General features: G+C 63.0%; 2 protein-coding genes across 7 annotated transcripts in view; one reads left to right on the top strand and one right to left on the bottom strand.

The window, feature by feature from the left end:
* The window catches only part of PUDP (pseudouridine 5'-phosphatase), a 43,694-nt gene extending 21,428 nt beyond the window's left edge, over positions 1-22,266 (bottom strand). The window contains exon 1 of the mRNA XM_066356799.1: positions 22,029-22,266. Coding sequence (XP_066212896.1) covers positions 22,029-22,098 — 70 coding nt within the window. The 5' untranslated portion in view covers positions 22,099-22,266. The remainder of the gene's footprint in view (positions 1-22,028) is intronic.
* Positions 17,846-23,315, top strand: part of STS (steroid sulfatase) — a 138,878-nt gene continuing 133,408 nt past the window's right edge. For 2 of the 6 annotated variants that reach the window (XM_066356781.1, XM_066356786.1), the window contains exons 1-2: positions 19,654-19,924; positions 20,512-20,553. Coding sequence is in view for 1 of the 6 variants with exons in the window: in XM_066356777.1 (XP_066212874.1) it covers positions 22,046-22,059 (14 nt within the window). In the remaining 5 variants the exon portion in view is untranslated. Of the gene's footprint in view, positions 17,930-19,653; positions 19,925-20,511; positions 20,554-21,650; positions 22,060-23,315 lie in introns of those variants that run through there. The other 4 variants (XM_066356779.1, XM_066356777.1, XM_066356783.1 and 1 more) reach the window with 3 other exon arrangements.

Consider the following 23,315-nt stretch of genomic DNA (forward strand, 5'->3'; position numbering starts at 1 on the left):
GGCCTCCCTCGGGTCACAAAGCAACATGCACAGTCAGGAGCTCAGGGGCTTCTGTGGCTTTGCCATAAGCCGACGGAATAGTGTCCCAGGGAACTTGGCAGTGTACGTCACAGTGACAGCCAGGCAGACACATGAGCCTCCCTGCTCCGTGGACCCCTAGCAGCTGTCGGTCTGGGGGGTCGCTGCCAGGCAAGGGTCCACGTGAGCATCAGACAGCAAGGGCAAGGCGCAGCCGGGCACCTGCCGCGCTGAGACTGTCTTGCGGGCTCCCACGTGGGGCCAGCCAAGCGTTCCCGTTTAAGGTCATTTCCCTGCCCCAGAGGGCACCGCTGCTCCTGCAGGAAAACCACACGTGGTGGCCTCCAAATTGGTTTCCTTCCGAGGCCGAGTAGGAAGAAACAACAATCTTCAGAATTCACCCACAAAAGGGCCGCCCTGTCCTGAGACACAGTCCTGAACGCTCGATACCTAACTGCCCGTCCGGCACAGGAACATCAAGTCCTATCCCCTCCTTCCCTAAACCACAAACTTCCGGAAACTGAAACGTTGTCACTTTGCAGCAAAATTGACGGGCAGGAGGGGACTATAGTAATGATTATTTACCTTACCGAGCATGAGCCACCACCCACTCACTCCCCGATAGAAAATGAGTGGTTTCATTATGGGGCTCCCCCCAGCCCCCCACAAGCTGAACACACCCTGGGACATACCCGTTCTGACACCCAGTTACAATAACTACTAAACTTGACCCATATACAGGCCTGGGTCTCTGAGCTTTGGAGGAAGAAGTCGAAGCCGCTCTGTAACTACGGGGGACTCCCAGCTCATCTCGCTCAGCTGGCACGAAGCAATTGATTGCGTTTCCTCAAAACTACATGTATCAATACGTTGGCAACAGCCTTCCGGTTATAACTTCCGATTACGAACGGGGGAAGAGGGTCAGCGGGAAGGCGGTGTGGTCTGCCACGGACAGGGGAGTTCCTAGAGACGGAATGCGAGCCTCGCTCACAACCTGGGCGACAATCGGGTTGTCACCCCCGATGGACAGCAGGTGGCCGACTGCAGGCTCTCTCCCCCCCGAGAGGTGACAGCGCAGTGGTTTTTCCAAAACCAGCTGTATTCAACGTGACATGGATCGAATGACGGACAGTCATCCTAAACAACTCGGCCCAGGGTCACTGAGATCCCAGTGCTGGTGTTGGTTCTCTGAGCTGTGCTGAGGACCAGGGCTGAACAGGATCTTCTTTTTAATTCGTGGATTTTGTTCATCTCAGACATTCTGCATCTGGGCTGTGACTCCCTGGTGCTCGTGGCGAGCTCCTCGGACCAGCAGTCAGGGGTGCCAAACTCCGGGGCCGCGCCCAGCTCTGGGGTCCTAGCCCAGGGTGGGCCCGCTGTCTGTGGTGACCCTGGCCCCGCAGGGGACAGCTGCATGGGCCTGAGTGAAAGTAGACGTCCTGTTTCCACTCGAGTCCTCTCCACAGGAAGTCAGCGATGTGAAGACCCAGGGCGACGTCGCCCAAGGAGACCTTCCTTTTAACTGCTACGGACTTACTAGAAGCTACGGGGGAGATCCTGTCAAGTGAACCCCAGTGCTGGCGCTTCCTGTGACGTTCCCGGCCACCTGAACTGTCGTTGCTGTTCACGCTTCCCTCCCTCCGCCCCTCTCCCCCACGTCCGGTCGGACACGAGTCTCTGCGTCAGGGAGGCGAGAAGGCATCATGACTGGCACACCGTCTCAGGTTGGTGGCACTGGTTCCAGGTGCACTACGCAGTGACCGGCGTCTCTATGCCTCAGTGTGAGCTCCCCGCCAACGCGAGTGACCACGTGTCACCCTGCAGACACGGCAGGTGCTAAGAGACCCTGTTCCCCGGCACCGTGCACACCCGCCCTCCCCGGCCCCCTGGCAGCCGGCTCCTCCGTCCCTGTTGCTAGGCGCCTGTTCTTGTTCTGTTTTCTTTGTTCCTTCCTTTTGTTTTCCTGGATTCCACATATAAGTGAAGCCACACAGACCCCATGGCACTTATGACAGCAACACTTCTTTAAAAAAAGAAACTTCTTTTTTCATAGCAGAGAGCTCACATAGAATTTTTTTTTTTTTTTTTAAGAAATAACGTGTGACACGGTGACAGTGATCAACGAGAGAAGACGGGCTTCAGGTCAATATTTCTATAGCATCTGAACTGTGGGCCAGGTCGCAGACCGCTCACCCAGAGTCAGACCACGTCCGGTCACCGCGTGTCACTCCCTGTTCACGCCCTGCCGCTGCTTCCTCACGGCCCCCCCTCCCCCCGTTCCTGCAACCCCTCTCTTTTTATCTGTGCCCACGTGTCTCGGACTTGTGTCCCGCCTGTGTGTGACATCAGGCAGTTCTTAGCTTTCTCTGATGGACGTATTTCCCTCAGTATCGTGGTCTCCAGGTCCATCCGTGTTGTTGTAAATGTCACCATGTCATCATCTCTTATGGCTGAGCAGTATTCCAGCGGCTATATCTATATGGACCACATCTTCTTGTCCAATCCTCTGTCGAGGGTCCAACATAAAATCCGCTTTGGAACAGAGCTCAGCAGTTCCTTACACAGAAGTTCACGCCTCAGGCACGACCCTGAGCCACAGAAGGGAAATAAAGCATCGGTGCGCAGAGGTGACGGAGCCCGAGGAGAGAGGAATGCCCCCTGGGAGACGGAAGACAGGAGTGCACACAGTAGGGCCCAGCACGCGTGAACCCCGTGACGAGACCGTCCCAGGACGGCCGCACCATCCTGCCTCAGATGTCCCCGTACAGCACGGGTCAGAGGTGCAGCAGGGCCCCCCAGACAGGGAGGTCTCAACGTCTGGAGAGTCCCCCCCCCCGCCCCAGGACGGCACCACTGACTCCACGGGGTTTCCAGTCGTCCCTGCACGCCCACGTGTGGGGCCACAAGCACGCCCCACGCCCCTTTCGGCGTTAATTACGGGGCAGGTGGGCTGGAAGGCGTAATTTAAGGAGCAGCAGCTCCCTGGCTCCCAGGGGTGACGCCTGCCTGGTCCACGGAGACACTGCGGCCCCTCAGACGGAAAGGGCCCCAGGTAGGTGGTGGGGCAGCTGGTGGGGGAGCGGGTCTGGGCCGGAGAAGGTTCTGTGCTGCTGACAGCACAATGGGGCCAGTTCCACTGTGAGGGGCGCTCTGTCCTGCCTCCTGCAGCCAGAGGACCTCAGTGAGGACTCGGGGGTCTGACCTGTAATTCCCCAGAGTGACAGGACTGTCCCACTGTGAGGGGCGCTCTGTCCTGCCTCCTGCAGCCAGAGGACCGCAGTGAGGACTCGGGGGTCTGACCTGTAATTCCCCAGAGTGACAGGGCCGGTTCCACTGTGAGGGTGCTCTGTCCTGCCTCCTGCAGCCAGAGGACCTCAGTGAGGACTCGGGGGTCTGACCTGTCATTCCCCAGAGTGACAGGACTGTCCCACTGTGAGGGGCGCTCTGTCCTGCCTCCTGCAGCCAGAGGACCGCAGTGGGGACTCGGGAGTCTGACCTGTAATTCCCCAGAGCGGGTCTGTCCCACTGTGAGGGGCGCTCTGTCCTGTCTCCTGCAGCCAGAGGACCTCAGTGAGGACTCGGGGGTCTGACCTGTCATTCCCCAGAGCGGGGCTGTTCCACTGTGAGGGGCGCTCTGTCCTGCCTCCTGCAGCCAGAGGACCTCAGTGAGGACTCGGGGGTCTGACCTGTAATTCCCCAGAGTGACAGGACTGTCCCACTGTGAGGGGCGCTCTGTCCTGCCTCCTGCAGCCAGAGGACCACAGTGGGGACTCGGGAGTCTGACCTGTCATTCCCCAGAGCGGGGCTGTCCCACTGTGAGGGGCGCTCTGTCCTGCGTCCTGCAGCCAGAGGACCTCAGTGAGGACTCGGGGGTCTGACCTGTCATTCCCCAGAGTGACAGGACTGTCCCACTGTGAGGGGCGCTGTGTCCTGCCTCCTGCAGCCAGAGGACCTCAGTGAGGACTCGGGGGTCTGACCTGTCATTCCCCAGAGTGACAGGACTGTCCCACTGTGAGGGGCGCTGTGTCCTGCCTCCTGCAGCCAGAGGACCTCAGTGAGGACTCGGGGGTCTGACCTGTAATTCCCCAGAGTGACAGGACTGTCCCACTGTGAGGGGCGCTCTGTCCTGCCTCCTGCAGCCAGAGGACCGCAGTGAGGACTCGGGGGTCTGACCTGTAATTCCCCAGAGTGACAGGGGCTGTCCCACTGTGAGGGGCGCTGTGTCCTGCCTCCTGCAGCCAGAGGACCTCAGTGGGGACTCGGGGGTCTGACCTGTCATTCCCCAGAGCGGGGCTGTTCCACTGTGAGGGGCGCTCTGTCCTGTCTCCTGCAGCCAGAGGACCTCAGTGGGGACTCGGGGGTCTGACCTGTCATTCCCCAGAGCGGGGCTGTCCCACTGTGAGGGGCTCTGTCCTGTCTCCTGCAGCCAGAGGACCTCAGTGCGGACTCGGGGGTCTGACCTGTCATTCCCCAGAGCGGGGCTGTCCCACTGCGAGGGGCGCTCTGTCCTGTCTCCTGCAGCCAGAGGACCTCAGTGGGGACTCGGGGGTCTGACCTGTAATTCCCCAGAGTGACAGGACTGTCCCACTGTGAGGGGCGCTCTGTCCTGCCTCCTGCAGCCAGAGGACCTCAGTGGGGACTCGGGGGTCTGACCTGTAATTCCCCAGAATGACAGGGTCTGTCCCACTGTGAGGGGCACTGTGTCCTGCCTCCTGCAGCCAGAGGACCTCAGTGAGGACTCGGGGGTCTGACCTGTCATTCCCCAGAGCGGGGCTGTCCCACTGTGAGGGGCGCTCTGTCCTGTCTCCTGCACCCACAGGACCGCAGTGAGGACTCGGGGGTCTGACCTGTCATTCCCCAGAGCGGGGCTGTCCCACTGCGAGGGGCGCTCTGTCCTGTCTCCTGCAGCCAGAGGACCGCAGTGAAGGACTCGGGGGTCTGACCTGTCATTCCCCAGAGCGGGGCTGTCCCACTGTGAGGGGCGCTCTGTCCTGCCTCCTGCAGCCAGAGGACCGCAGTGGGGACTCGGGGGTCTGACTTGTAGATTCCCCAGAGTGACGGGATCTTTAGGTTACACAGTGCAAGGCACAGCGGGAGTTGAGTCCCGCAGAGAGCAGAGTTAAGACGGGATGGAGCAGTGTTTTCACAGCCATCTGTGCAGGAGACTGAGGGCCGTCCGCAAGTGGACAGAGCTGGACACACACTGGACAGACACGCACAATTCTCCAACGTGCTCCGCACACAGGGGGTCTCGTCCTGCCCCTTTAAAGCACCGCGAGAGCTGCCCCCCACACGAGAGCCTCCCCAGGCATCCCGCGCCGGAGCCGGGAGACCGTGGGCGCACCCTCCCTCCAGTCCGTCTCTCCTCCTTCAGGGGTTTCTCACATCGCAGCCTCCCAGGGCACGGCCCAGGCGCGTCTGTGAAGTCGCACTTCTATCTCATGTTGGAGTCCCGGCTCCGGGCGCAGGGCACCCTGCTGCGGAATCTGTGCGGGGGGGCCCACCCCGGGCCACGAGGCAGGAGGGGGAGGGTGCAGGACAAGGACAGGACTGCTCCTTCCCACGGGGCGACCCGGAGACCCTGTGCAGGACAGCACACGGGACTGGGGTCCTATCACCCCGCAAACAGAGCGCAGGGAGAAGGGTGGCGTTAGACGGCACTCTCAGGGCATTATGCCGCGTTCCAGGCGCCCAGGTCGCACAGGGGCCGTGAGTGCGGGTCCGGGCGCGCCCTCAGCTCGGTCCACAGCCCCCTCCCCGGTCCCCTTCAGGGACAGGCGTCTGCAGGCACGTCCTCTACATCCTTCTCAAGTCAACACCCTGGATTTCCAGTATCAGAATGGAGCTCGGCACCCCAAGAACACTCCCAGCTGGACAGCGACGTTTAGCCCAAGAATTATTACAGATTTTTACTCTCTGATCCAGAAAACATCGAGCAGGGTTTGGGAACACTCAACGTGCAACACCTGTCCCCCAGGAGTGCGTTTCGGCTGAGCATCCCCCCACCGATCTAAGACTCCTTGGGCCATCTTTATGACTGAGGCTGCGAGCCTGGGACAGGCGAGGGGGAGCCTGGGGCCAGGAGCTGCCTGGGTGGCATCCGGAGGGGCGGTCCACAGAGCGGAGGGGGCGGTGCACAGAGAGGAGGGGGCGGTCCCCAGAGAAGAGGGACAGTCCACAGAGCGGAGGGGACGGTCCACAGAGAGGAGGGGCGGTCCCCAGACCAGAGGGGGCGGTCTACAGAGCAGAGGGGGCGGTCTACAGAGCGGAGGGGTTGGTCCCCAGAGCGGAGGGGGCGGTCCACAGAGGGGAGGGGGCGGTCTACAGAGCGGAGGGGGCGGTCCACAGAGCAGAGGGGGCGGTCCACAGAGCGGAGGGGGCGGTCCCCAGAGTAGAGGGGGCGGTCCCCAGAGCGGAGGGGGCGGTCTACAGAGCAGAGGGGGCGGTCCACAGAGAGGAGGGGCGGTCCACAGAGCGGAGGGGTTGGTCCACAGAGCGGAGGGGGCGGTCTACAGAGCGGAGGGGTTGGTCCACAGAGCGGAGGGATTGGTCCACAGAGCGGAGGGGGCGGTCCCCAGAGTGGAGGGGCGGTCCCCAGAGTAGAGGGGGCGGTCCCCAGAGTGGAGGGGGCGGTCCCACAGAGTGGAGGGGGTGGTCCCCAGAGCAGAGGGGGCGGTCCCCAGAGAGGAGGGGCGGTCCCTAGAGCAGAAGGGGTGGTCCCCAGAGCCGAGGGGCGGTCCCAGAGTGGAGGGGGCGGTCCACAGAGCGGAGGGGGCGGTCCACAGAGAGGAGGGGGCAGTCCCCAGAGGGACAGTCCACAGAGCGGAGGAGAGGGGTCTACAGAGCGGCGGTTCTGTCACCCCGCAGATCTGCACTGAGGAAGGGGGCTGTCCGCAAGGAGCGCGGGCAGCGTCCAGATGCTGCTGAGGACGAGGACACACGTTCTCCCCGGGGCCTCCGGAAGCCAGCCCCCCCCCTCCCCCAGGCACCTTAGCCTCTCACACCGCCCATGGGGCTGGTCGACCTCCAGAATGTGACATCACACAGGCCCACGGCCCTCAGCGCCCGGTAACCGGCAACCCGTGACCTTGGCAACAGAAAACTGAAACAGGAAACTTCCTCAACCGTCTGTGTGTTTTCTACCTGTACTCTGTCTCAGATACAAACAAGACCAGCAGGATACACCTGTCTTCACGTCCCCCTTCACAACCGTCTGTGTGTTTCTACCTGTACACTCTCTCAGACAGATACAAACAAGACCAGCAGGATACACCTGTCTTCACGTCCCCTTCACAACGGTCTGTGTGTTCTCTACCTGTACACTCTCTCAGACAGATACAAACAAGACCAGCAGGATACACCTGTCTGCACGTCCCCTTCACAACCGTCTGTGTGTTCTCTACCTGTACACTCTCTCAGACAGATACAAACAAGACCAGCAGGACACACCTGTCTTCACGTCCCCTTCACAACCGTCTGTGTGTTTCTACCTGTACACTCTCTCAGACAGATACAAACAAGACCAGCAGGATACACCTGTCTTCACGTCCCCTTCACAACGGTCTGTGTGTTCTCTACCTGTACACTCTCTCAGACAGAGACAAACAAGACCAGCAGGATACACCTGTCTTCACGTCCCCTTCACAACCGTCTGTGTGTTTCTACCTGTACACTCTCTCAGACAGAGACAAACAAGACCAGCAGGATACACCTGTCTTCACGTCCCCTTCACAACCGTCTGTGTGTTCTCTACCTGTACACTCTCTCAGACAGATACAAACAAGCCCAGCAGGACACACCTGTCTTCACGTCCCCTTCACAACCGTCTGTGTGTTTTCTACCTGTACACTCTCTCAGACAGATACAAACAAGACCAGCAGGATACACCTGTCTTCACGTCCCCTTCACAACCGTCTGTGTGTTTTCTACCTGTACACTCTCTCAGACAGAGACAAACAAGACCACTAGAATACACCTGTCTTCACGTCCCCTTCACAACCGTCTGTGTGTTCTCTACCTGTACACTCTCTCAGACAGATACAAACAAGACCAGCAGGACACACCTGTCTTCACGTCCCCTTCAGAAGCGCCTCAACAGCGGAAGGTCAGCGGCAGTGACGTGTACGGGACCGTGCTCCACAACCTGCTGAGGCCACACACGTGTCGTTCACGACCCCCACGGCCCCGCCTTCGTCACCGCACCAGCACGGTCCCACACGCAGGAACCTTCCTCATCACCGGGTCTCTCTCCGGTTCCTACGGACCCACCGGGACATTTCCACTTAGAGCACGCCGGTCACTCAAACTCTTCTCGAACTAAAAGGGAGAAACAGACAGGGAGCTCTACCTTCACAGGACGCGCCTTTCCCACCTCCTAGAGCTTCAGGGAGAGCGTCAGTGCCCCGGGGTCCCACCTTCCCGGGAGAACGCCGAATGCACCAGCAACTGCGACGGTCTTTCCCGCCTCTCCTTCCCCTGGACCTCCCTGCGGCCTCTGCTGCTACCCTTCCTAGGACCACTGTGGGTGGGCCGACTGCCCTGCTCAGGGCCCCGTGGCCGGCATCCCCAGCAGGGACACGGTCAGCGTGGAGCAACACAACTCATGAGGACACCCAGGACGCGCTGGGCTCAAGGCAGGGGCAGAGCACACGACTGCTCCTCTCAGACACACAGGGCACCGTGTCACGAGGGCAGGCCTCCGGTTACGATGGGGTGCCCTGTGCACTGTGTCTGTGTGGGTCCAGGTACAGGAACGGGAGAATCGCAGTTATAAAAGGACAGCAGGAGTAAGATTAGAGGCAGCTGTGGGCAGGGCTGGGTCCCCCGAAACCTCTCTCCTGGGCGTGCAGACGGCCACCTCCTCTGTGTGTCCTCAGTCCTGTGGGGTCAGGACCACCCTAGTGACCTCATTTTACCTGAATCGCCCCTTTAAAGACCCGTCTCCAAATACAGCCCCATTCTGGGGTCCTGGGGGTCAGGGCTGCCGCCTGTGGATTTGGGGTAGATGCGATTCCCTCCCAAAGACTGGGTGATAGATCTTCTCAGCATCTCCGCCCCTCAGAGGTAAGGGCACCCACTTCGCTTCCCTGTATGCCTTGTTCGTTAGGGGCAGGGCTCAGACAGTCGCCCGGATGTGAGGACCCAGGTCCGTTGTCACTGAATGTCGTTTACCTACACAAATCCGCTCACAGGTCTCAGGCTTTCTCTCATTCCACCCAAGACCTGCACCCACAATGCAGAGCGGTCAGGGGTGGGTCCCCCCGCCTGGCGCCCGCCAGTCCTACAGCAGGAGTCCCCGGAGCACAGGCGGCCACACTTAGTACACAGAGCAGGAGCTCCGTGTGTGCCAAGGCGCTGGCCCCCGCCGCAGGGAGAGGGGCAGACAGGCCCGCTGCTGCTCCCGGGAAGCCCGTGTGCCGTCCTCCGGAGCCCCGAGGGGCAGGCAGGGAGAGCCGCTGGGCACAGGCCAGGCCCTGCGCCCGTCACGGCTGGCCCCCTGCTCCCTCTCTGACCGTGCTGGTCTGTGCCCGGGCCAGGGGCCGCTGCCAGGCAGAGCCCACGAACGGTGCCCAGCACTGACCAGCTCTCACTGCCACAGCCCGCCCAGGGACTCGGGAGGGACCTGGGCGATGTCATGAGGAAACGGGGCCATCTTGGCCTGTTCTAGGACGACTGCATTGGGGCGCAAAGACACGGTGCAGGCTAAGAAACGCAAGACCTGCTCAGCAGGGAGGGGGTGCAGGGAAAGGTCTGTTAGTCAGTCCCGGGCAGGACGGACGGGGGACTCTGTGTGAACGTCTGTTAGTCAGTCCCGGGCAGGACGGACGGGGGACTCGGAGTGGCTGTGTGAGCGTCTGTTAGTCAGTCCCGGGCAGGACGGACGGGGGACTCTGTGTGAACGTCTGTTAGTCAGTCCCGGGCAGGACGGACGGGGGACTCGGAGTGGCTGTGTGAGCGTCTGTTAGTCAGTCCCGGGCAGGATGGACGGGGGACTCGGAGTGGCTGTGTGAGTGTCTGTTAGTCAGTCCCGGGCAGGACGGACGGGGGACTCTGTGTGAACGTCTGTTAGTCCCGGGCAGGACGGACGGGGGACTCTGTGTGAACGTCTGTTAGTCAGTCCCGGGCAGGACGGACGGGGGACTCGGAGTGGCTGTGTGAGCGTCTGTTAGTCAGTCCCGGGCAGGATGGACGGGGGACTCGGAGTGGCTGTGTGAGTGTCTGTTAGTCAGTCCCGGGCAGGACGGACGGGGGACTCGGAGTGGCTGTGTGAGCGTCTGTTAGTCAGTCCCAGGCAGGACGGACGGGGGACTCGGGAGTGGCTGTGTGAACGTCTGTTAGTCAGTCCCGGGCAGGACAGACGGGGGACTCGGAGTGGCTGTGTGAGCGTCTGTTAGTCACTCCCGGGCAGGACGGACGGGGGACTCGAAGTGGCTGTGTGAACGTCTGTTAGTCAGTCCCAGGCAGGACGGACGGGGGACTCGGAGTGGCTGTGTGAACGTCTGTTAGTCAGTCCCGGGCAGGACAGACGGGGGACTCGGAGTGGCTGTGTGAGCGTCTGTTAGTCAGTCCCAGGCAGGGACGGGGGACTCGGAGTGGCTGTGTGAACGTCTGTCAGTCAGTCCCGGGCAGGACGGACGGGGGACTCTGTGTGAGCGTCTGTTAGTCAGTCCCAGGCAGGACGGACGGGGGACTCGGAGTGCCTGTGTGAGCGTCTGTTAGTCAGTCCCGGGCAGGACAGACGGGGGACTCGGAGTGGCTGTGTGAACGTCTGTTAGTCAGTCCCAGGCAGGACAGACGGGGGACTCGGAGTGGCTGTGTGAGCGTCTGTTAGTCAGTCCCGGGCAGGACGGACGGGGGACTCTGTGTGAACGTCTGTTAGTCAGTCCCGGGCAGGACGGACGGGGGACTCGGAGTGGCTGTGTGAACGTCTGTTAGTCAGTCCCAGGCAGGACAGACGGGGGACTCGGAGTGGCTGTGTGAGCGTCTGTTAGTCAGTCCCGGGCAGGACGGACGGGGGACTCGGAGTGGCTGTGTGAACGTCTGTTAGTCAGTCCCGGGCAGGACTGACGGGGGACTCGGAGTGGCTGTGTGAGCGTCTGTTAGTCAGTCCCGGGCAGGACGGACGGGGGACTCGGAGTGGCTGTGTGAGCGTCTGTTAGTCAGTCCCGGGCAGGACGGACGGGGGACTCGGAGTGGCTGTGTGAACGTCTGTTAGTCAGTCCCGGGCAGGACGGACGGGGGACTCGGGGTGGCTGTGTGACCGTCTGTTAGTCAGTCCCGGGCAGGACAGACGGGGGACTCGGAGTGGCTGTGTGAACGTGGCTTATGGGTAAGAGGTGTTTCACCGGGGACACACTCGTGTGTGGGCACTCGTGTGGGGAGGAGATCTAGGAGACTGGTAAAAAAGATGAGAAGAGATCGGGTGAGTGAGGAACAGGTGCGTCTCTGACCGTCCACGACTAAAGGTCGACGGCGTTTGAAGCCAGCGAGCCGGCTGCCCGTCAGAAGAGAGGTCGTCTCAGCAGTGCCATCGGCACGGGGGACGCGTCACGCCCTGCGTGTCAGCAACGATGCCCCGCGAGCGGAGCGGGAAAGGGCCGGCACGCTGGTCCTGGCGCTGACCGGGACGGGGAACGCGTGTCCTGCTCTCAGTAAGAGGAGGGCGGCCACTGGGCGTGGAGATGGCTCCGCAGGGGCACCACGGGCAGGAAGCGAGCGCGGGTCTGGGCGGGTCACTTCCAGCTGCAGCCCTTCTACCTGGGGAAACGTGTTCCCGGGGCTGGAGTCCCGCACGCGGAGCCACCCCAGGCCCTGCGAGCCCAGCGTGTCGGGGCAAAGGGCCGAGGCTGAGAACGACCCTCACGGGGACACGCGGGGCCCGCGCTGACCCGTCCATGGACGATCAGGAGCACGTCTGTATCAGATTGCATGTTCCCAGCCCACGTCCTCACGGCTTCTTCCCTGCAAGTGGCAGGGGTGTATTAAGTGTAATTACAGGGAAAAGTGTCATTAGACGGGGACGCGCCGCCCAGCACTCCTGCAGGCTACGTGACACACTGAACGCAGTTCCCAGGCGGGCACACAGGACAGAGTCCTTGGCCTTGGGCCGTCTGGCACCCGCCACTCTGACACAGACAGGGAAGTGCCCGGGAGACAGTGCCAGGTGTCATTAGTCACAGCCCTCGCTTCAGGGACGGCAGTGAACAGCACCCGCAGATCACAGGCCACACGGAAAACCAGGTCCCGCGTCCTTTCCCGGGCTCTGTGCTCACACGGGCCGCGTGGCACGCAGAACCACGCGTGGAGAGAGGGCGCGGGCTGGCCTGCCACATCCCTCCGCGTCCACCACACCTGCCCACCCATTCAGACAGACAGGATGCCCGGGGCTTCTCCGGCGGTGGGCACACCTCGTCCGGGCACTGTTGTCAGCGCCCCACCGGGGACGGTCCCCAGAACCAACGTGAGTGGCAACAGCTCCTGGCCAGTCTCCCAGGGCCTAAGCCTCAGTCACCCGTCACGGAAAACACGGTTCTGAGGCACCACGCCCGCCGCCTCCTCCACCTAAGCAGCCCCCCCCCCCCGCCCTGGAAGGACGCACTCGCCGGCCGGCAGCATGAGGCACGCCGGCTCCTCGGTGGCCGGCGACCTGTGCGGCTCACATGGACCAGGTGGCAAGGTGAGCAGTGGCGACACGGCTACCGCCCGCCTGCCCGCCCCGCCGTCCACAGAGCAGCACAACCGGGTTGACGAGAGGTGCAGAGACAGGGAGGGCGCTCGGGGAGCCACCAGTTCAGCAGGCTGCCCGGGGCTGCCCCAAGGTGGCTCATGTCCGCCTGTGACCACAGGGCCGCGCACGCCAGCCGGCACCCCGGACGGAGCGGTGGACAGCCCCGGGCAGAGCTGAGGGCCGTCGTCCGCACGCACGCTCTCCTTCGGGAAAGTGTGCAGGGACAGGCTGTGGTCACGCGCCCACGAGCAAGCAAACCAGGGACGTCCGCAAGGAAAGTCCTGGTGAGGGGACCCTTCAACGCCCCCTCATCCCCACACACCTGGGACCCTGCACAGCCGCGGTCCCACCCACGCAGCAGCCACTCCACGGTCGCCCCAGTCTCTGGAACTGCGCGGAGAACGCCCCACCTTGTGCGAGAAGAGGCACGAGGCGGCCGCCGTCACAGGCACCGCCCTGGTCTTGTCGCTGGACCTCCTGCAGCCTGAGCCCCTCACTGGGCAAAGGGGCCAGGGCGGCACCAGGGGCACAAGTCAGGGCTCTCGGGGGCATGAGCTGCTGAGACGTGGGGGAGGACAGAGCCTGGCACGAGGCGGTGGCAGCTGGGACGACACCAGTGTCTCTGAAACGTCCAGGAACGGGTAACAAGTAGGAATGCCGTGCAGGGGCCAAGGACGAGGCGTGGAGGCCTCACGGCGCTGCTTCCGGGCTTCTTGGGCAGGGATGCCCAGTGGTGGCCGCGCAGGCCGACGGAGCTCAGGAGAGACACGGGAGGGCACGGACAGAGGTCAGAGTCACTGCAGCCAGAGCCCCGGCCGAAGTCGTGAGTTCACAAGAGCTCCGAGAGGGGGGTAAGAGGCCAAGGCACGGGGCCACAGAGAAAAGTGGAGAGGAAGAGAGGACAGTAGGGTCTGAGAGAAGTCAGCCAGGCCAACGAGACAGACCGCCAGGACACAGCGGGGAAGGGCACACAACACAGAACGTCCCGACACTCAGGACGAGCACGCCAATGGGTCTGCACAGGGAAGGCACTGCCTCACGTCCGCGCGGAGGGCAGCTCGTGGGAGGGTGGACCGGTCATCAGGGAGAAGGTCAGCGGCCTTTGCAAGAAGCCTGGCTTCGGACAGAGACAACCCAGGTGGAGGCGGGACCACGGGGCTACAGCCACACCTGTGTCCCGTGAAAGGACAGGTGCTGCGTGCTTGATGTCACGATGCACACGCCTCAGGGCAGGGAGAGCGGCAGCCCCTGACAGTGGAGACCGCACGCCCGCCCTCAAGGAAGGAAGGAAGGCCCAGGGTCCCAGGAGGACCCTGCATGCAGCGGCAGAGGGCACGCTGCACACGCCTCAGGGCAGGGAGAGCGGCAGCCCCTGACAGTGGAGACGGCACGCCCGCCCTCGAGGGAGGAAGGAAGGCCCAGGGTCCCAGGAGGACCCTGCATGCAGTGGCAGAGGGCACGCTGCACACGCCTCAGGGCAGGGAGAGCGGCAGCCCCTGACAGTGGAGACGGCACGCCCGCCCTCGAGGGAGGAAGGAAGGCCCAGGGTCCCAGGAGGACCCTGCATGCAGTGGCAGAGGGCACGCTGCACACGCCTCAGGGCAGGGAGAGCGGCAGCCCCTGACAGTGGAGACCGCACGCCCGCCCTCGAGGGAGGAAGGAAGGCCCAGGGTCCCAGGAGGACCCTGCGTGCAGCGGCAGAGGGCACGATGCCCAGTGGCTGTGCCCCCGCCCCAAACTGGACACTGATGACGAAGCCCGTCAGAAGCACAGGCTGCACGCAGGGCCCCCATCTCTGCCCCGCCCAGTGCGCCGCAATGACCGCAGCAGCACACATCCACCCAGGTGCACCGCGCCGACTCGTGGGCACCACACGTGGAGTCAGATAACCCCGGTCAGTTCCTCCACCATCCGCTCACTAAGCGGGGCGGCTCCTACCCTGGACCTAATACAACAAGCACTAGTGAAAGGAGCACCGTGCCTACTGCAGCCAGAGGGTCAACTCTCTCCTGTGACTTCACGCTACACACACGGAGCAGGCCAGGACCCGGGTCAGGCATCAGCGCCGCCAGGACCTCGGGCCGGGCATCAGCGCCGCCAGGACTCGGGTCGGGCATCAGCGCTGCCAGGATCTGGACCGGCAATCAGCGCCGCCAGGACCCGGGTTGGGCATCAGTGCCGCCAGGACCCGGGTCGGGCACGAGTGCTGCCAGGACTCGGGTCGGGCACCAGCGCCGCCAACGCCTCGGGTCGGGCACCAGCACAGCCAGGACCTCGGGTCGGGCATCAGCGCCGCCAGGACCCGGGTCGGGCACGAGTGCCGCCAGAACCTCGGGCCGGGCATCAGCGCCGCCAGGACCCGGGCCGGGCATCAGCGCCTCCAGGACCCGGGCCGGGCATCAGCGCCTCCAGGACTTGGGCCGGGCATCAGCGCCTCCAGGACCTCGGGTCGGGCATCAGCGCCGCCAGGACCTCGGGTCGGGCATCAGTGCCTCCAGGACCCGGGCCGGGCATCAGCGCCTCCAGGACTTGGGCCGGGCATCAGCGCCTCCAGGACCTCGGGTCGGGCATCAGTGCCTCCAGGACCCGGGCCGGGCATCAGCGCCTCCAGGACTTGGGTCGGGCATCAGCGCTGCCAGGACCTCAGGTCGGACATCAGCGCCGCCAGGACCCGGGCCGGGCATCAGCGCCTCCAGGACCCGGGCCGGGCATCAGCGCCTCCAGGACTTGGGTCGGGCATCAGCGCTGCCAGGACCTCAGGTCGGACATCAGCGCCTCCAGGACCCGGGCCGGGCATCAGTGCCTCCAGGACCCGGGCCGGGCATCAGCGCCTCCAGGACTTGGGCCGGGCATCAGCGCCTCCAGGACCTCGGGTCGGGCATCAGCGCCGCCAGGACCTCGGGTCGGGCATCAGTGCCTCCAGGACCTCGGGTCGGGCATCAGTGCCTCCAGGACCCGGGCCGGGCATCAGCGCCTCCAGGACTTGGGTCGGGCATCAGCGCTGCCAGGACCTCAGGTCGGACATCAGCGCCGCCAGGACCCGGGCCGGGCATCAGCGCCTCCAGGACCCGGGCCGGGCATCAGCGCCTCCAGGACTTGGGTCGGGCATCAGCGCTGCCAGGACCTCAGGTCGGACATCAGCGCCTCCAGGACCCGGGCCGGGCATCAGCGCCTCCAGGACTTGGGTCGGGCATCAGCGCTGCCAGGACCTCAGGTCGGACATCAGCGCCTCCAGGACCCGGGTTGGGCATCAGCGCCGCCGTCCGCCCGCTCGTTCCTGCCGAAGCCCAGGGGGGAGTGTCTGAAGCAGAAACGTGAGGGCGCGTTCTACGTTTACAGAAAAGTGTCCTTAGACACCCGAAGGCAACCTGAACCCACAACACCCGCGCCGTAAAGCCAGGCTGCCCGTCGGCCGTGAAGGAAGAGAATTAAGAGACGGCTTTACCGTCCACTGCAGCAGTCAGTGGTCACGGGAACTCACACACACCAGGCCGCGGGAGTCCACTTCCCAGCGTGACGCACTGTGGGAGAACGCTGGGGCACCGGAGCCACCGGCCGCTCGGACACCTCACCCTGAGACCTGACCGGTCACCCGGGCACGCAGTGGACGCGTGGCGTCACACAGGACGGGTCCTGGGGTTGGCGGCCCTGCTCTCACACTGCCTCGCATGAACACACACACCCCCAACACGACAGACCACAGCGGAGGCTGCAGTCGGAGTGGTTAAAGACAACGTCATCAGAGGAAACAGCTGATAAACAGAAAAGGGCCCACGGGCCCCCAAACAGCTTCTCCAGGACAAGAGCCGAGCAAAGCAAGGAGCTCAGAACACAGGGGGGCCGCTCCCCCAAGCTGACGGCCTGTCCGCGTAGCTAGGACACCACAGAGAAACAGACCGAGGGTCAGGGGCCGGGGAGGGCCAGGTAGCCCTGCCTGACAGGCCCGTGCCGGACACGGAGTCCCACGCCTGCGGGGTAGTGCCCCCGTCCACCCAGCTGCAGTCCCACAGTGCAGGTCTCTCCCGGCTCGGCCCGTCCTGAGCAGGGCACAGCGGGCAGCTGACTGAGCAACGGCGGACCAGAAGGGACTTCAGGCTAACGTGCTCCGAGTCGACTGCAGAGAGGACCAGGGGTTGCTGAGCTGACCGGCTTCGGGCCACCGCTCAATGGCTCTGTCATCATGGTGACACTTCTGTGACCTACGACACAGCCCGCTCCTCCCTGCCCGTCACGCACCGGCACCCAACTCCCCATCTGGGGGACCGGGATAAGAACTCAGCGGCTCACGGCTCTGTGTCCTCGGCCGTGTCCCTGACACCTGCCCAGCTTCCGCACATGACGCTTCCCCATCGAGGACATGGCCACCACAACGCCCAGGTCAGGGCCCCTTCAGAGTGGGGTCACCAGCCCCCACGCCTCACACGGACTTCCCACTTTGACCCACTCCTTTCCCGAGGGGGAAAGAAGCCAGCGTCACCGAGCGAGGCGGGCAGAACCCGGAGCGTGCCGTCAGCCCCAGGGCAGACAGAAGACCAGGGCAGACAGAAGACCAGGGCAGACAGAAGACCAGGGCTGTCCCCACGCCACTCCCTGAATGGGACCCCCAGCACAAGGGATCAGGGGGGGCGTCTCCCTAATGAAGGGCATGGGAGGATGCCTTCGCTCAGGCTGGGATCTCCGCACGGGGGACATACCCCCAGGGGTCCTGCATGCGGCTCTGTCTTCCCGAGACAGGGCAGAGGCTCGCTGGGCACCTAAGTCTCCAACCACATCTAAGGGAAAGGCCAGCAGACGCTGACAAGTGCGTCACCCACTTTGCACCCTCCCACGCACTACACTACACGGGGTCAAATGACAGTGTGCGGCGCGTCGAGCCTTCCGGAAGTCAATCGAGGGCATGAGCGAGGGTTACGTAATATTCTATTTCTGCCGTCTGCTCCGTGGCTGACCCAGTGCGCACAGAAACGGGACTGGGTGTGGCCAGCAGGAAGACAGTGTGACACAGGCTTCTGACCACAGCCCAGCCAGGACCGAGACCGACCGAGCATCTCCAAGCCCAAGCCCCTGCCCCTGCCCCTGCCCCTGCCCCAGCTCACGGGTGCCCTGGGCCCCAGAGAGACAAGCCCGGCCAGGCAGGCTCGAGGCCACCATCTGGCCGGCAGAGACCTGCAGGAGAGTGGACAGGTACAGAGCAGGTCCTCTGTTCTCCTCTCTGCAGGTGACCATGGCCCCAGGACGCCTATTACAATCACGTAGTCCATGTGCATTCACAGAGACATTTAGGTAAATCCCAACCCACATGGAAAGTAACTCCCCTCCCAATCCTGTCGTGTTTTCTGATTTTATGAATTTGAAAATAAGCTTATTTTTCTTGACTATCTTTTTTTTTCTTTTTTCCTAAGAGAAAGGAGGGTAGCTAGACTCCCGCATGCACCCAGACCAGGATACACACGGCAAGCCCACCTGGGGCCGATGCTTGCAACTGAGTTATTTTTAGTGCCTGAGGCAAAGGCTCCATGGAGCTCTCCTCAGTGCCCAAGGCCGATGTGCTTGAACCAATGGAGCCATGGATGTGGGAGGGGAAGAGAGAGAGAGGAAGGAGAGTGGGAGGGTGGAGAAGCAGATGGGCGCTTCTCCTGTGTGCCCTGACCAGGAATTGAACCAGGACATCCAAATGTCAGGCTGACACTCTATCCATTGCGCAATAGGCCAGGGCTGGCTCTTTTTTTTTTTTTTAAAGGCTCTAAAAAATCACTGTCAGACGCCAGAAAAACCCACAAACTAAAACTCCTAGTTCTGAACACTCGCAATGTCCGCCTGGCCCTGTTATCAACAGCAGATGTCACAGGTAGCTTCCGAACGCTTTGCACCTGCCCAGCCCAACACGGGAGCCGCTCACCCAATGCGGCTCCTTAGAGCTGAGACCTGCTGCGAATGTAAAACGGGCAGATTCCAAAGACCAGCTGTCAAAAGCGCATGTAAAAATACCTCCGTGACTGTTTACGCCGGTCCCGTGTTGAATGACCATGTTCTGGATATCAGGACAGAAGACAAGAAAAAGTACCGTTCAAGTTTCACCCCTGCCCCTTGGCCTTCCGAACGTTGCTACAAGCACACGGGACACGGTGTTATCCCTGTCGGTGCCGCGCCACACCGCAGACTTCCTGCCTTTTCAAGAGCGGGGCCGCCCCTCTGCTCCCGACTGAGTGGTTTGCCAACCAGATAATCCCCACCCAGGAGCTGAGATGATGCAGTTAAACAATCCTTTCCTCTGGCCTCAAAATCCTGTCCGGGTTCATGAGTAACCCGAGTCCCCTCTTCCCTCTCCTTCAATGGCACTGAAAGCCCCAAGGATTACCTGGCTCATACCAGACTGCTACCTTATGTCAACAAAAACCGACTCTCCCAAATCGTCTCTTCTGTGAGAGGAGACAAGGTCGCGATACATTCCAGAATACGGCACTGAGCGTGGGTGTTGCAGTCAACGCGTCTGTAAAAGTCTCCACTCACTTCCTCGTTCTCCTCTGACACAGAAGAATGAATGCCCCGTGAAAGGATGCCTTCAAGTTCACTTCCTGGAAAACCAGGGGCTGCGGCCCCGTTCCCGGAGAGAAACTTCCTCGGGGAGGGCCCCCCCGAAGTCCCCCAAAGCGGACCTACCGCCAAGGAAGTCACTGTGAAGGGGTGACGCCTCCTCAAGCCAACAACAGATACACTTTGGTGGGGCGCTTCAGACTCGGAACGGGCATAACTGGGTGGGTTAAAGGAGGCAGACCAGCAGGTTCTGAAGAGTTTACACGAGACATTTTGTAAAAAAGAAAGAGAGGGGGAGGGAGGGAGGGAGGGAGGGAGGGAGGGTATAAAGAGGTGAGTTTTTGAGACAGCTATGCTACGCAAGGCCTCACTTGCTGCCTCTGAGCGAAGCCAGGGCAGGAAAGAAGAAAAAGGGGTCAGGACACGGTGAGGTGAGCGGGGGAAAGAGCTAGGCCTCATCTTCCCAAAGGGCACTAATGCTGGGTTTCCGGAGGACGGGGTAGCACACGGTGCCAGGTGCTACAGCAGCATTGAACTTGCGTGCACCAGCCCAGAGGAGTCCCTGGCTGGTAACTACCTGCAGCTGAGACCAAACGTGTGTCAATGTATCGCTCTGGGGAGCAGCCACGGAATCCAGAGTCCAGAGTAAGCATCCGGCTCATTTAGAGGCTTCGTAAACTTGATTTTAACGAGACACGTCGGCCTGCGTGAAAATTCACGAGGCTCCCGCCACAGGCTCTCTGGACCCGCCGTGAGAGGGTAAGGGATGGGACACTTTCACGGCTGCTGGGCCACCTGAGTAGGGAAGTCCCTGTCTACCAGGGGCAGTCAGGAATCCCAGCAGCTTTGTGAAAGTGAGTCATGCCTGCATACACTGTTCTCTCCAATTACTGACCTCTACCGAGACTGTTTCTTGTTTTTTTTTTTTAAAGTTAGGAATTCATCCGTTGATCTCTCTGGGTCCGTAAATAAAGAGGCAGTTTTGTGTGCCTTTAAAAAAAAAATCAGTCTCAGTAACGTGATCAGCAAGGGACAAGGTCACAGCCACGCTGTAAGAGCAAAGAGCATCATCCCCCCCCCCCTTTTTATAAATTTAGAATCACATCCATCTGGGTGCATTTCGCAGCTCTGCTCCTTATGAGCTGTGGGACCTCGGGCTGCTAACTGTCCCTCTCTGAGTCGCAGTGTGTTTGTTTAGAATCAATCAATGCGGGTATTTCCTCCTTTTGCAGGATGTGCTGAGAAGAAGGAACGCAGTCCGCGCACCCCACCAGGTGAGTCCTCCCCCTATAATAGGTGGGCACCTTCGCACACCCCACCAGGTGAGTCCTCCCCGTATAATAGGTGGGCACCTTCGCACACCCCACCAGGTGAGTCCTCCCCGTATAATAGGTGGGCACCTTCGCACACCCCACCAGGTGAGTCCTCCCGGCATAATAGGTGGGCACCTTTGAGGTCCTTGGAAGCCTCCTGGACGCTGTGGGGTCACGCTTTCGGGGTAGAGGTCAGCGCGGGGCTCTCTGGGGTGATAAATGCAGTGTCTTCTCTGAATTGTATTTGAAACTCGCCTTGGCTGGAGAAGTCGGGACATCCCCCAAACGACTACCGGGCGGCTGTAACTCTGAAAGCCCTAAATTGGTGTGTTTCTCCAACTTGCACGCTCTCGGGAGGGGGGGGGGGGTGAGGCACAGTCAGACCGGGTGCGGGGCAGGGCCCGGGTCCCGCATGGCCGGCCAGCTTCTCGGAGAGGCTCTGCTGCGGTCAACGGGCAGCCAGGACTCCCAGCAGGACGCTGCACTGACCCTGCACAGGGGGGAGCGCTCCTGCATGGTGTGGGGGGGAGGGGCAGGCCTCGTGCGCCCTGGGGTCCAACCCCGTGCAGTGTGGGGGGAGGGGAGGCCCCGTGCACCCTGGGTGTGGGGGGAGGTCCCGTGAGCCCTGGGTGTCCACCCTGTGCACGTGTGGGGGGAGGTCCTATGCGCTCTGGGTGTCCACCCCTGTGCACAGTTGGGGGAGGTTCCGTGCGCCGTTGGCGGTCCACCCTGTGCACGTGTGGGGGGGAGGGGAGGCCCCGTGCGCCCTGGGGGTCCACCCTGTGCACGTGTGGGGGGAGGTCCCGTGCGCCGTTGGCGGTCCACTCCGTACACAGTGTGTGTGTGTGGGGGGGGGGGTCCGTGCACGCTGTGGGGGGAGGTACCGCTCAGGATGGGGAGGCCAGCCCCGTGCACAGCGGCAGCCCCGGCCTGCACCCCTCCCCCCCACAGCAAGGACACTCCCAAGGCCTCCAGGCTCGGTCACATGTCCCCAAGCCCGCGGGGTTAGGCGAGGAGAGCTGCCCCGGAGCGTTGCGTGCCCCGAGCCAGGTGCGTGCCCTCAGCCCCCACGCAGCCGGGCGGGCAGGCGAGCTGGGGCCCCGCAGACCCGGAGCGCGCGAGGGAACCAACGCGGGCGGCGCGCGCACGGGCCCCGAGGGCTGCCCCACGTGTCCGGCCCGCGCGGGGGGTCCGCGGGCGCCGCGCCCTCCCTCCCTCCCGCGCCGTGACCCCGCGTGCGCGGCTCCCGGAAGCGCGGCCCGGACGGCGGAGCCGGAGCGGGACCAGAGCCCCCGCGCACCCGCCGCCCCGACGTGGCCCCGCCGGCCGCCCTGCCCTGCCCGCCGAGGGTTCGAGCCATGGCGGCCCCGCGAGCCCGCGCCCCTGCCCGCGCGCGCCCCGGACAGCCCCTGCCGGTGCTGCCGCCGGCTACCCACCCAGAAGGAGGCCGTCCATGTCAAAGAGGAGGTGGGTGACGGGCCGTGGCATGGCCATAGTCATCGCCATGCTGCCGCCGTCTCACTGCGGTGGGGGCGGGGAGGAGGCGCGCGCACCCGCCCACGGGCGCGCGCACGCGCGCTCCCGGCCTCCTCGCGTTTGCGCCCGAGCTGGTCTCGCGCACGCGCTCTTGGAACCTCCCGCCCCCTCTCGCAGTGCCCCCCAAGCCACTCTGCGCATGCGCGCCCAGGATCTAAGCACCCCGCGCGACCTAGGGCGGCCCGCGCACGCGCCGCTCGCTCTCTGGCTCGGGCCCATAGAGCTGCGCGCTCTGTGCCGCTCACGCGCAGGCGCGTTCCGGGCCTGGCGGGCATGTCCCGCGCGCACGCGCGCGCCGGGGCCGGCCGTGCTGGCGTGCAGCTGGAGCGGGCGGGACGAGTTGACCTGCACCCACACCCCCGCTCCCTCCACACCCCCCACGGGGGCCGGGTCCTGCACTCCGGGGGCAAAATGCGTGGCTGGGATTTGCAGAGGGCATGATGGGAGGGAAGAGGGACAGCCGGGACAGAGGTGCCGCGGTGGGTGGGGGAGGCGCTCTGGACAGAGTCGCCAGGTCCCCGTGCAGGCAGGCGGCGGTGGTTGCAGGAGCCTGCGGTGGGGGTGGGGGTGGGGCGGGGGCAGGGTGCGTTTCCAGGGCCCTGAGCTTGCGCACGTTTTTTTGGCCGGGCCACGTGCAGCTCCTGAGCCTGTTCCCAGCACGTGGGCAGGTGCCCTGTCTCCAAGCAACGCCCCTCCCCCAGGCCAGGATCTGATAGGACCGCCGTGTGACACTAATGTTTTAAAAGGCCTTGTCCCCTTTGCCTTCTGTCCCATCGCGGATGGCTGGCTTGCTCTTGAGTGGTCTTCCCGTCCCAGCCTTCCTGAAGGCTACCGGAGCAGCGCGTGTACCCGCCTCTCAGAAAGGTCCCGGGTTCTGGTCCTGTGCGGTGCTGCTGCCCGTGCCTGTCTGTGGGAGCTTCAGAACACGGGGTGGCTGCAGAAGCAGAAGGGCGCGCGTCCCAGAAACTGTCACGTGGGAGGCTGTATTGAAGCTGAAGCGTGTCCCCTGGCACTGGCCGGGCTGTGGTCCCCTGATCCAGGGTCTAGGGCAGTGAGGGCTCTGTGCCTCAGTTTCCTCACGGTGAACCGGAGGAGGCCGGTCAAGCTCAGTACTACAACGAGTGTTTGCTAGGTTCGGTTATCTTGTCTTTGTAGAGAGGTCCCAGTAAAAGTCCTTCCGCCACTGA

This window comes from Saccopteryx leptura, chromosome X, assembly GCF_036850995.1.
Source record: "Saccopteryx leptura isolate mSacLep1 chromosome X, mSacLep1_pri_phased_curated, whole genome shotgun sequence".
Taxonomy (NCBI): Eukaryota; Metazoa; Chordata; class Mammalia; order Chiroptera; family Emballonuridae; genus Saccopteryx; species Saccopteryx leptura.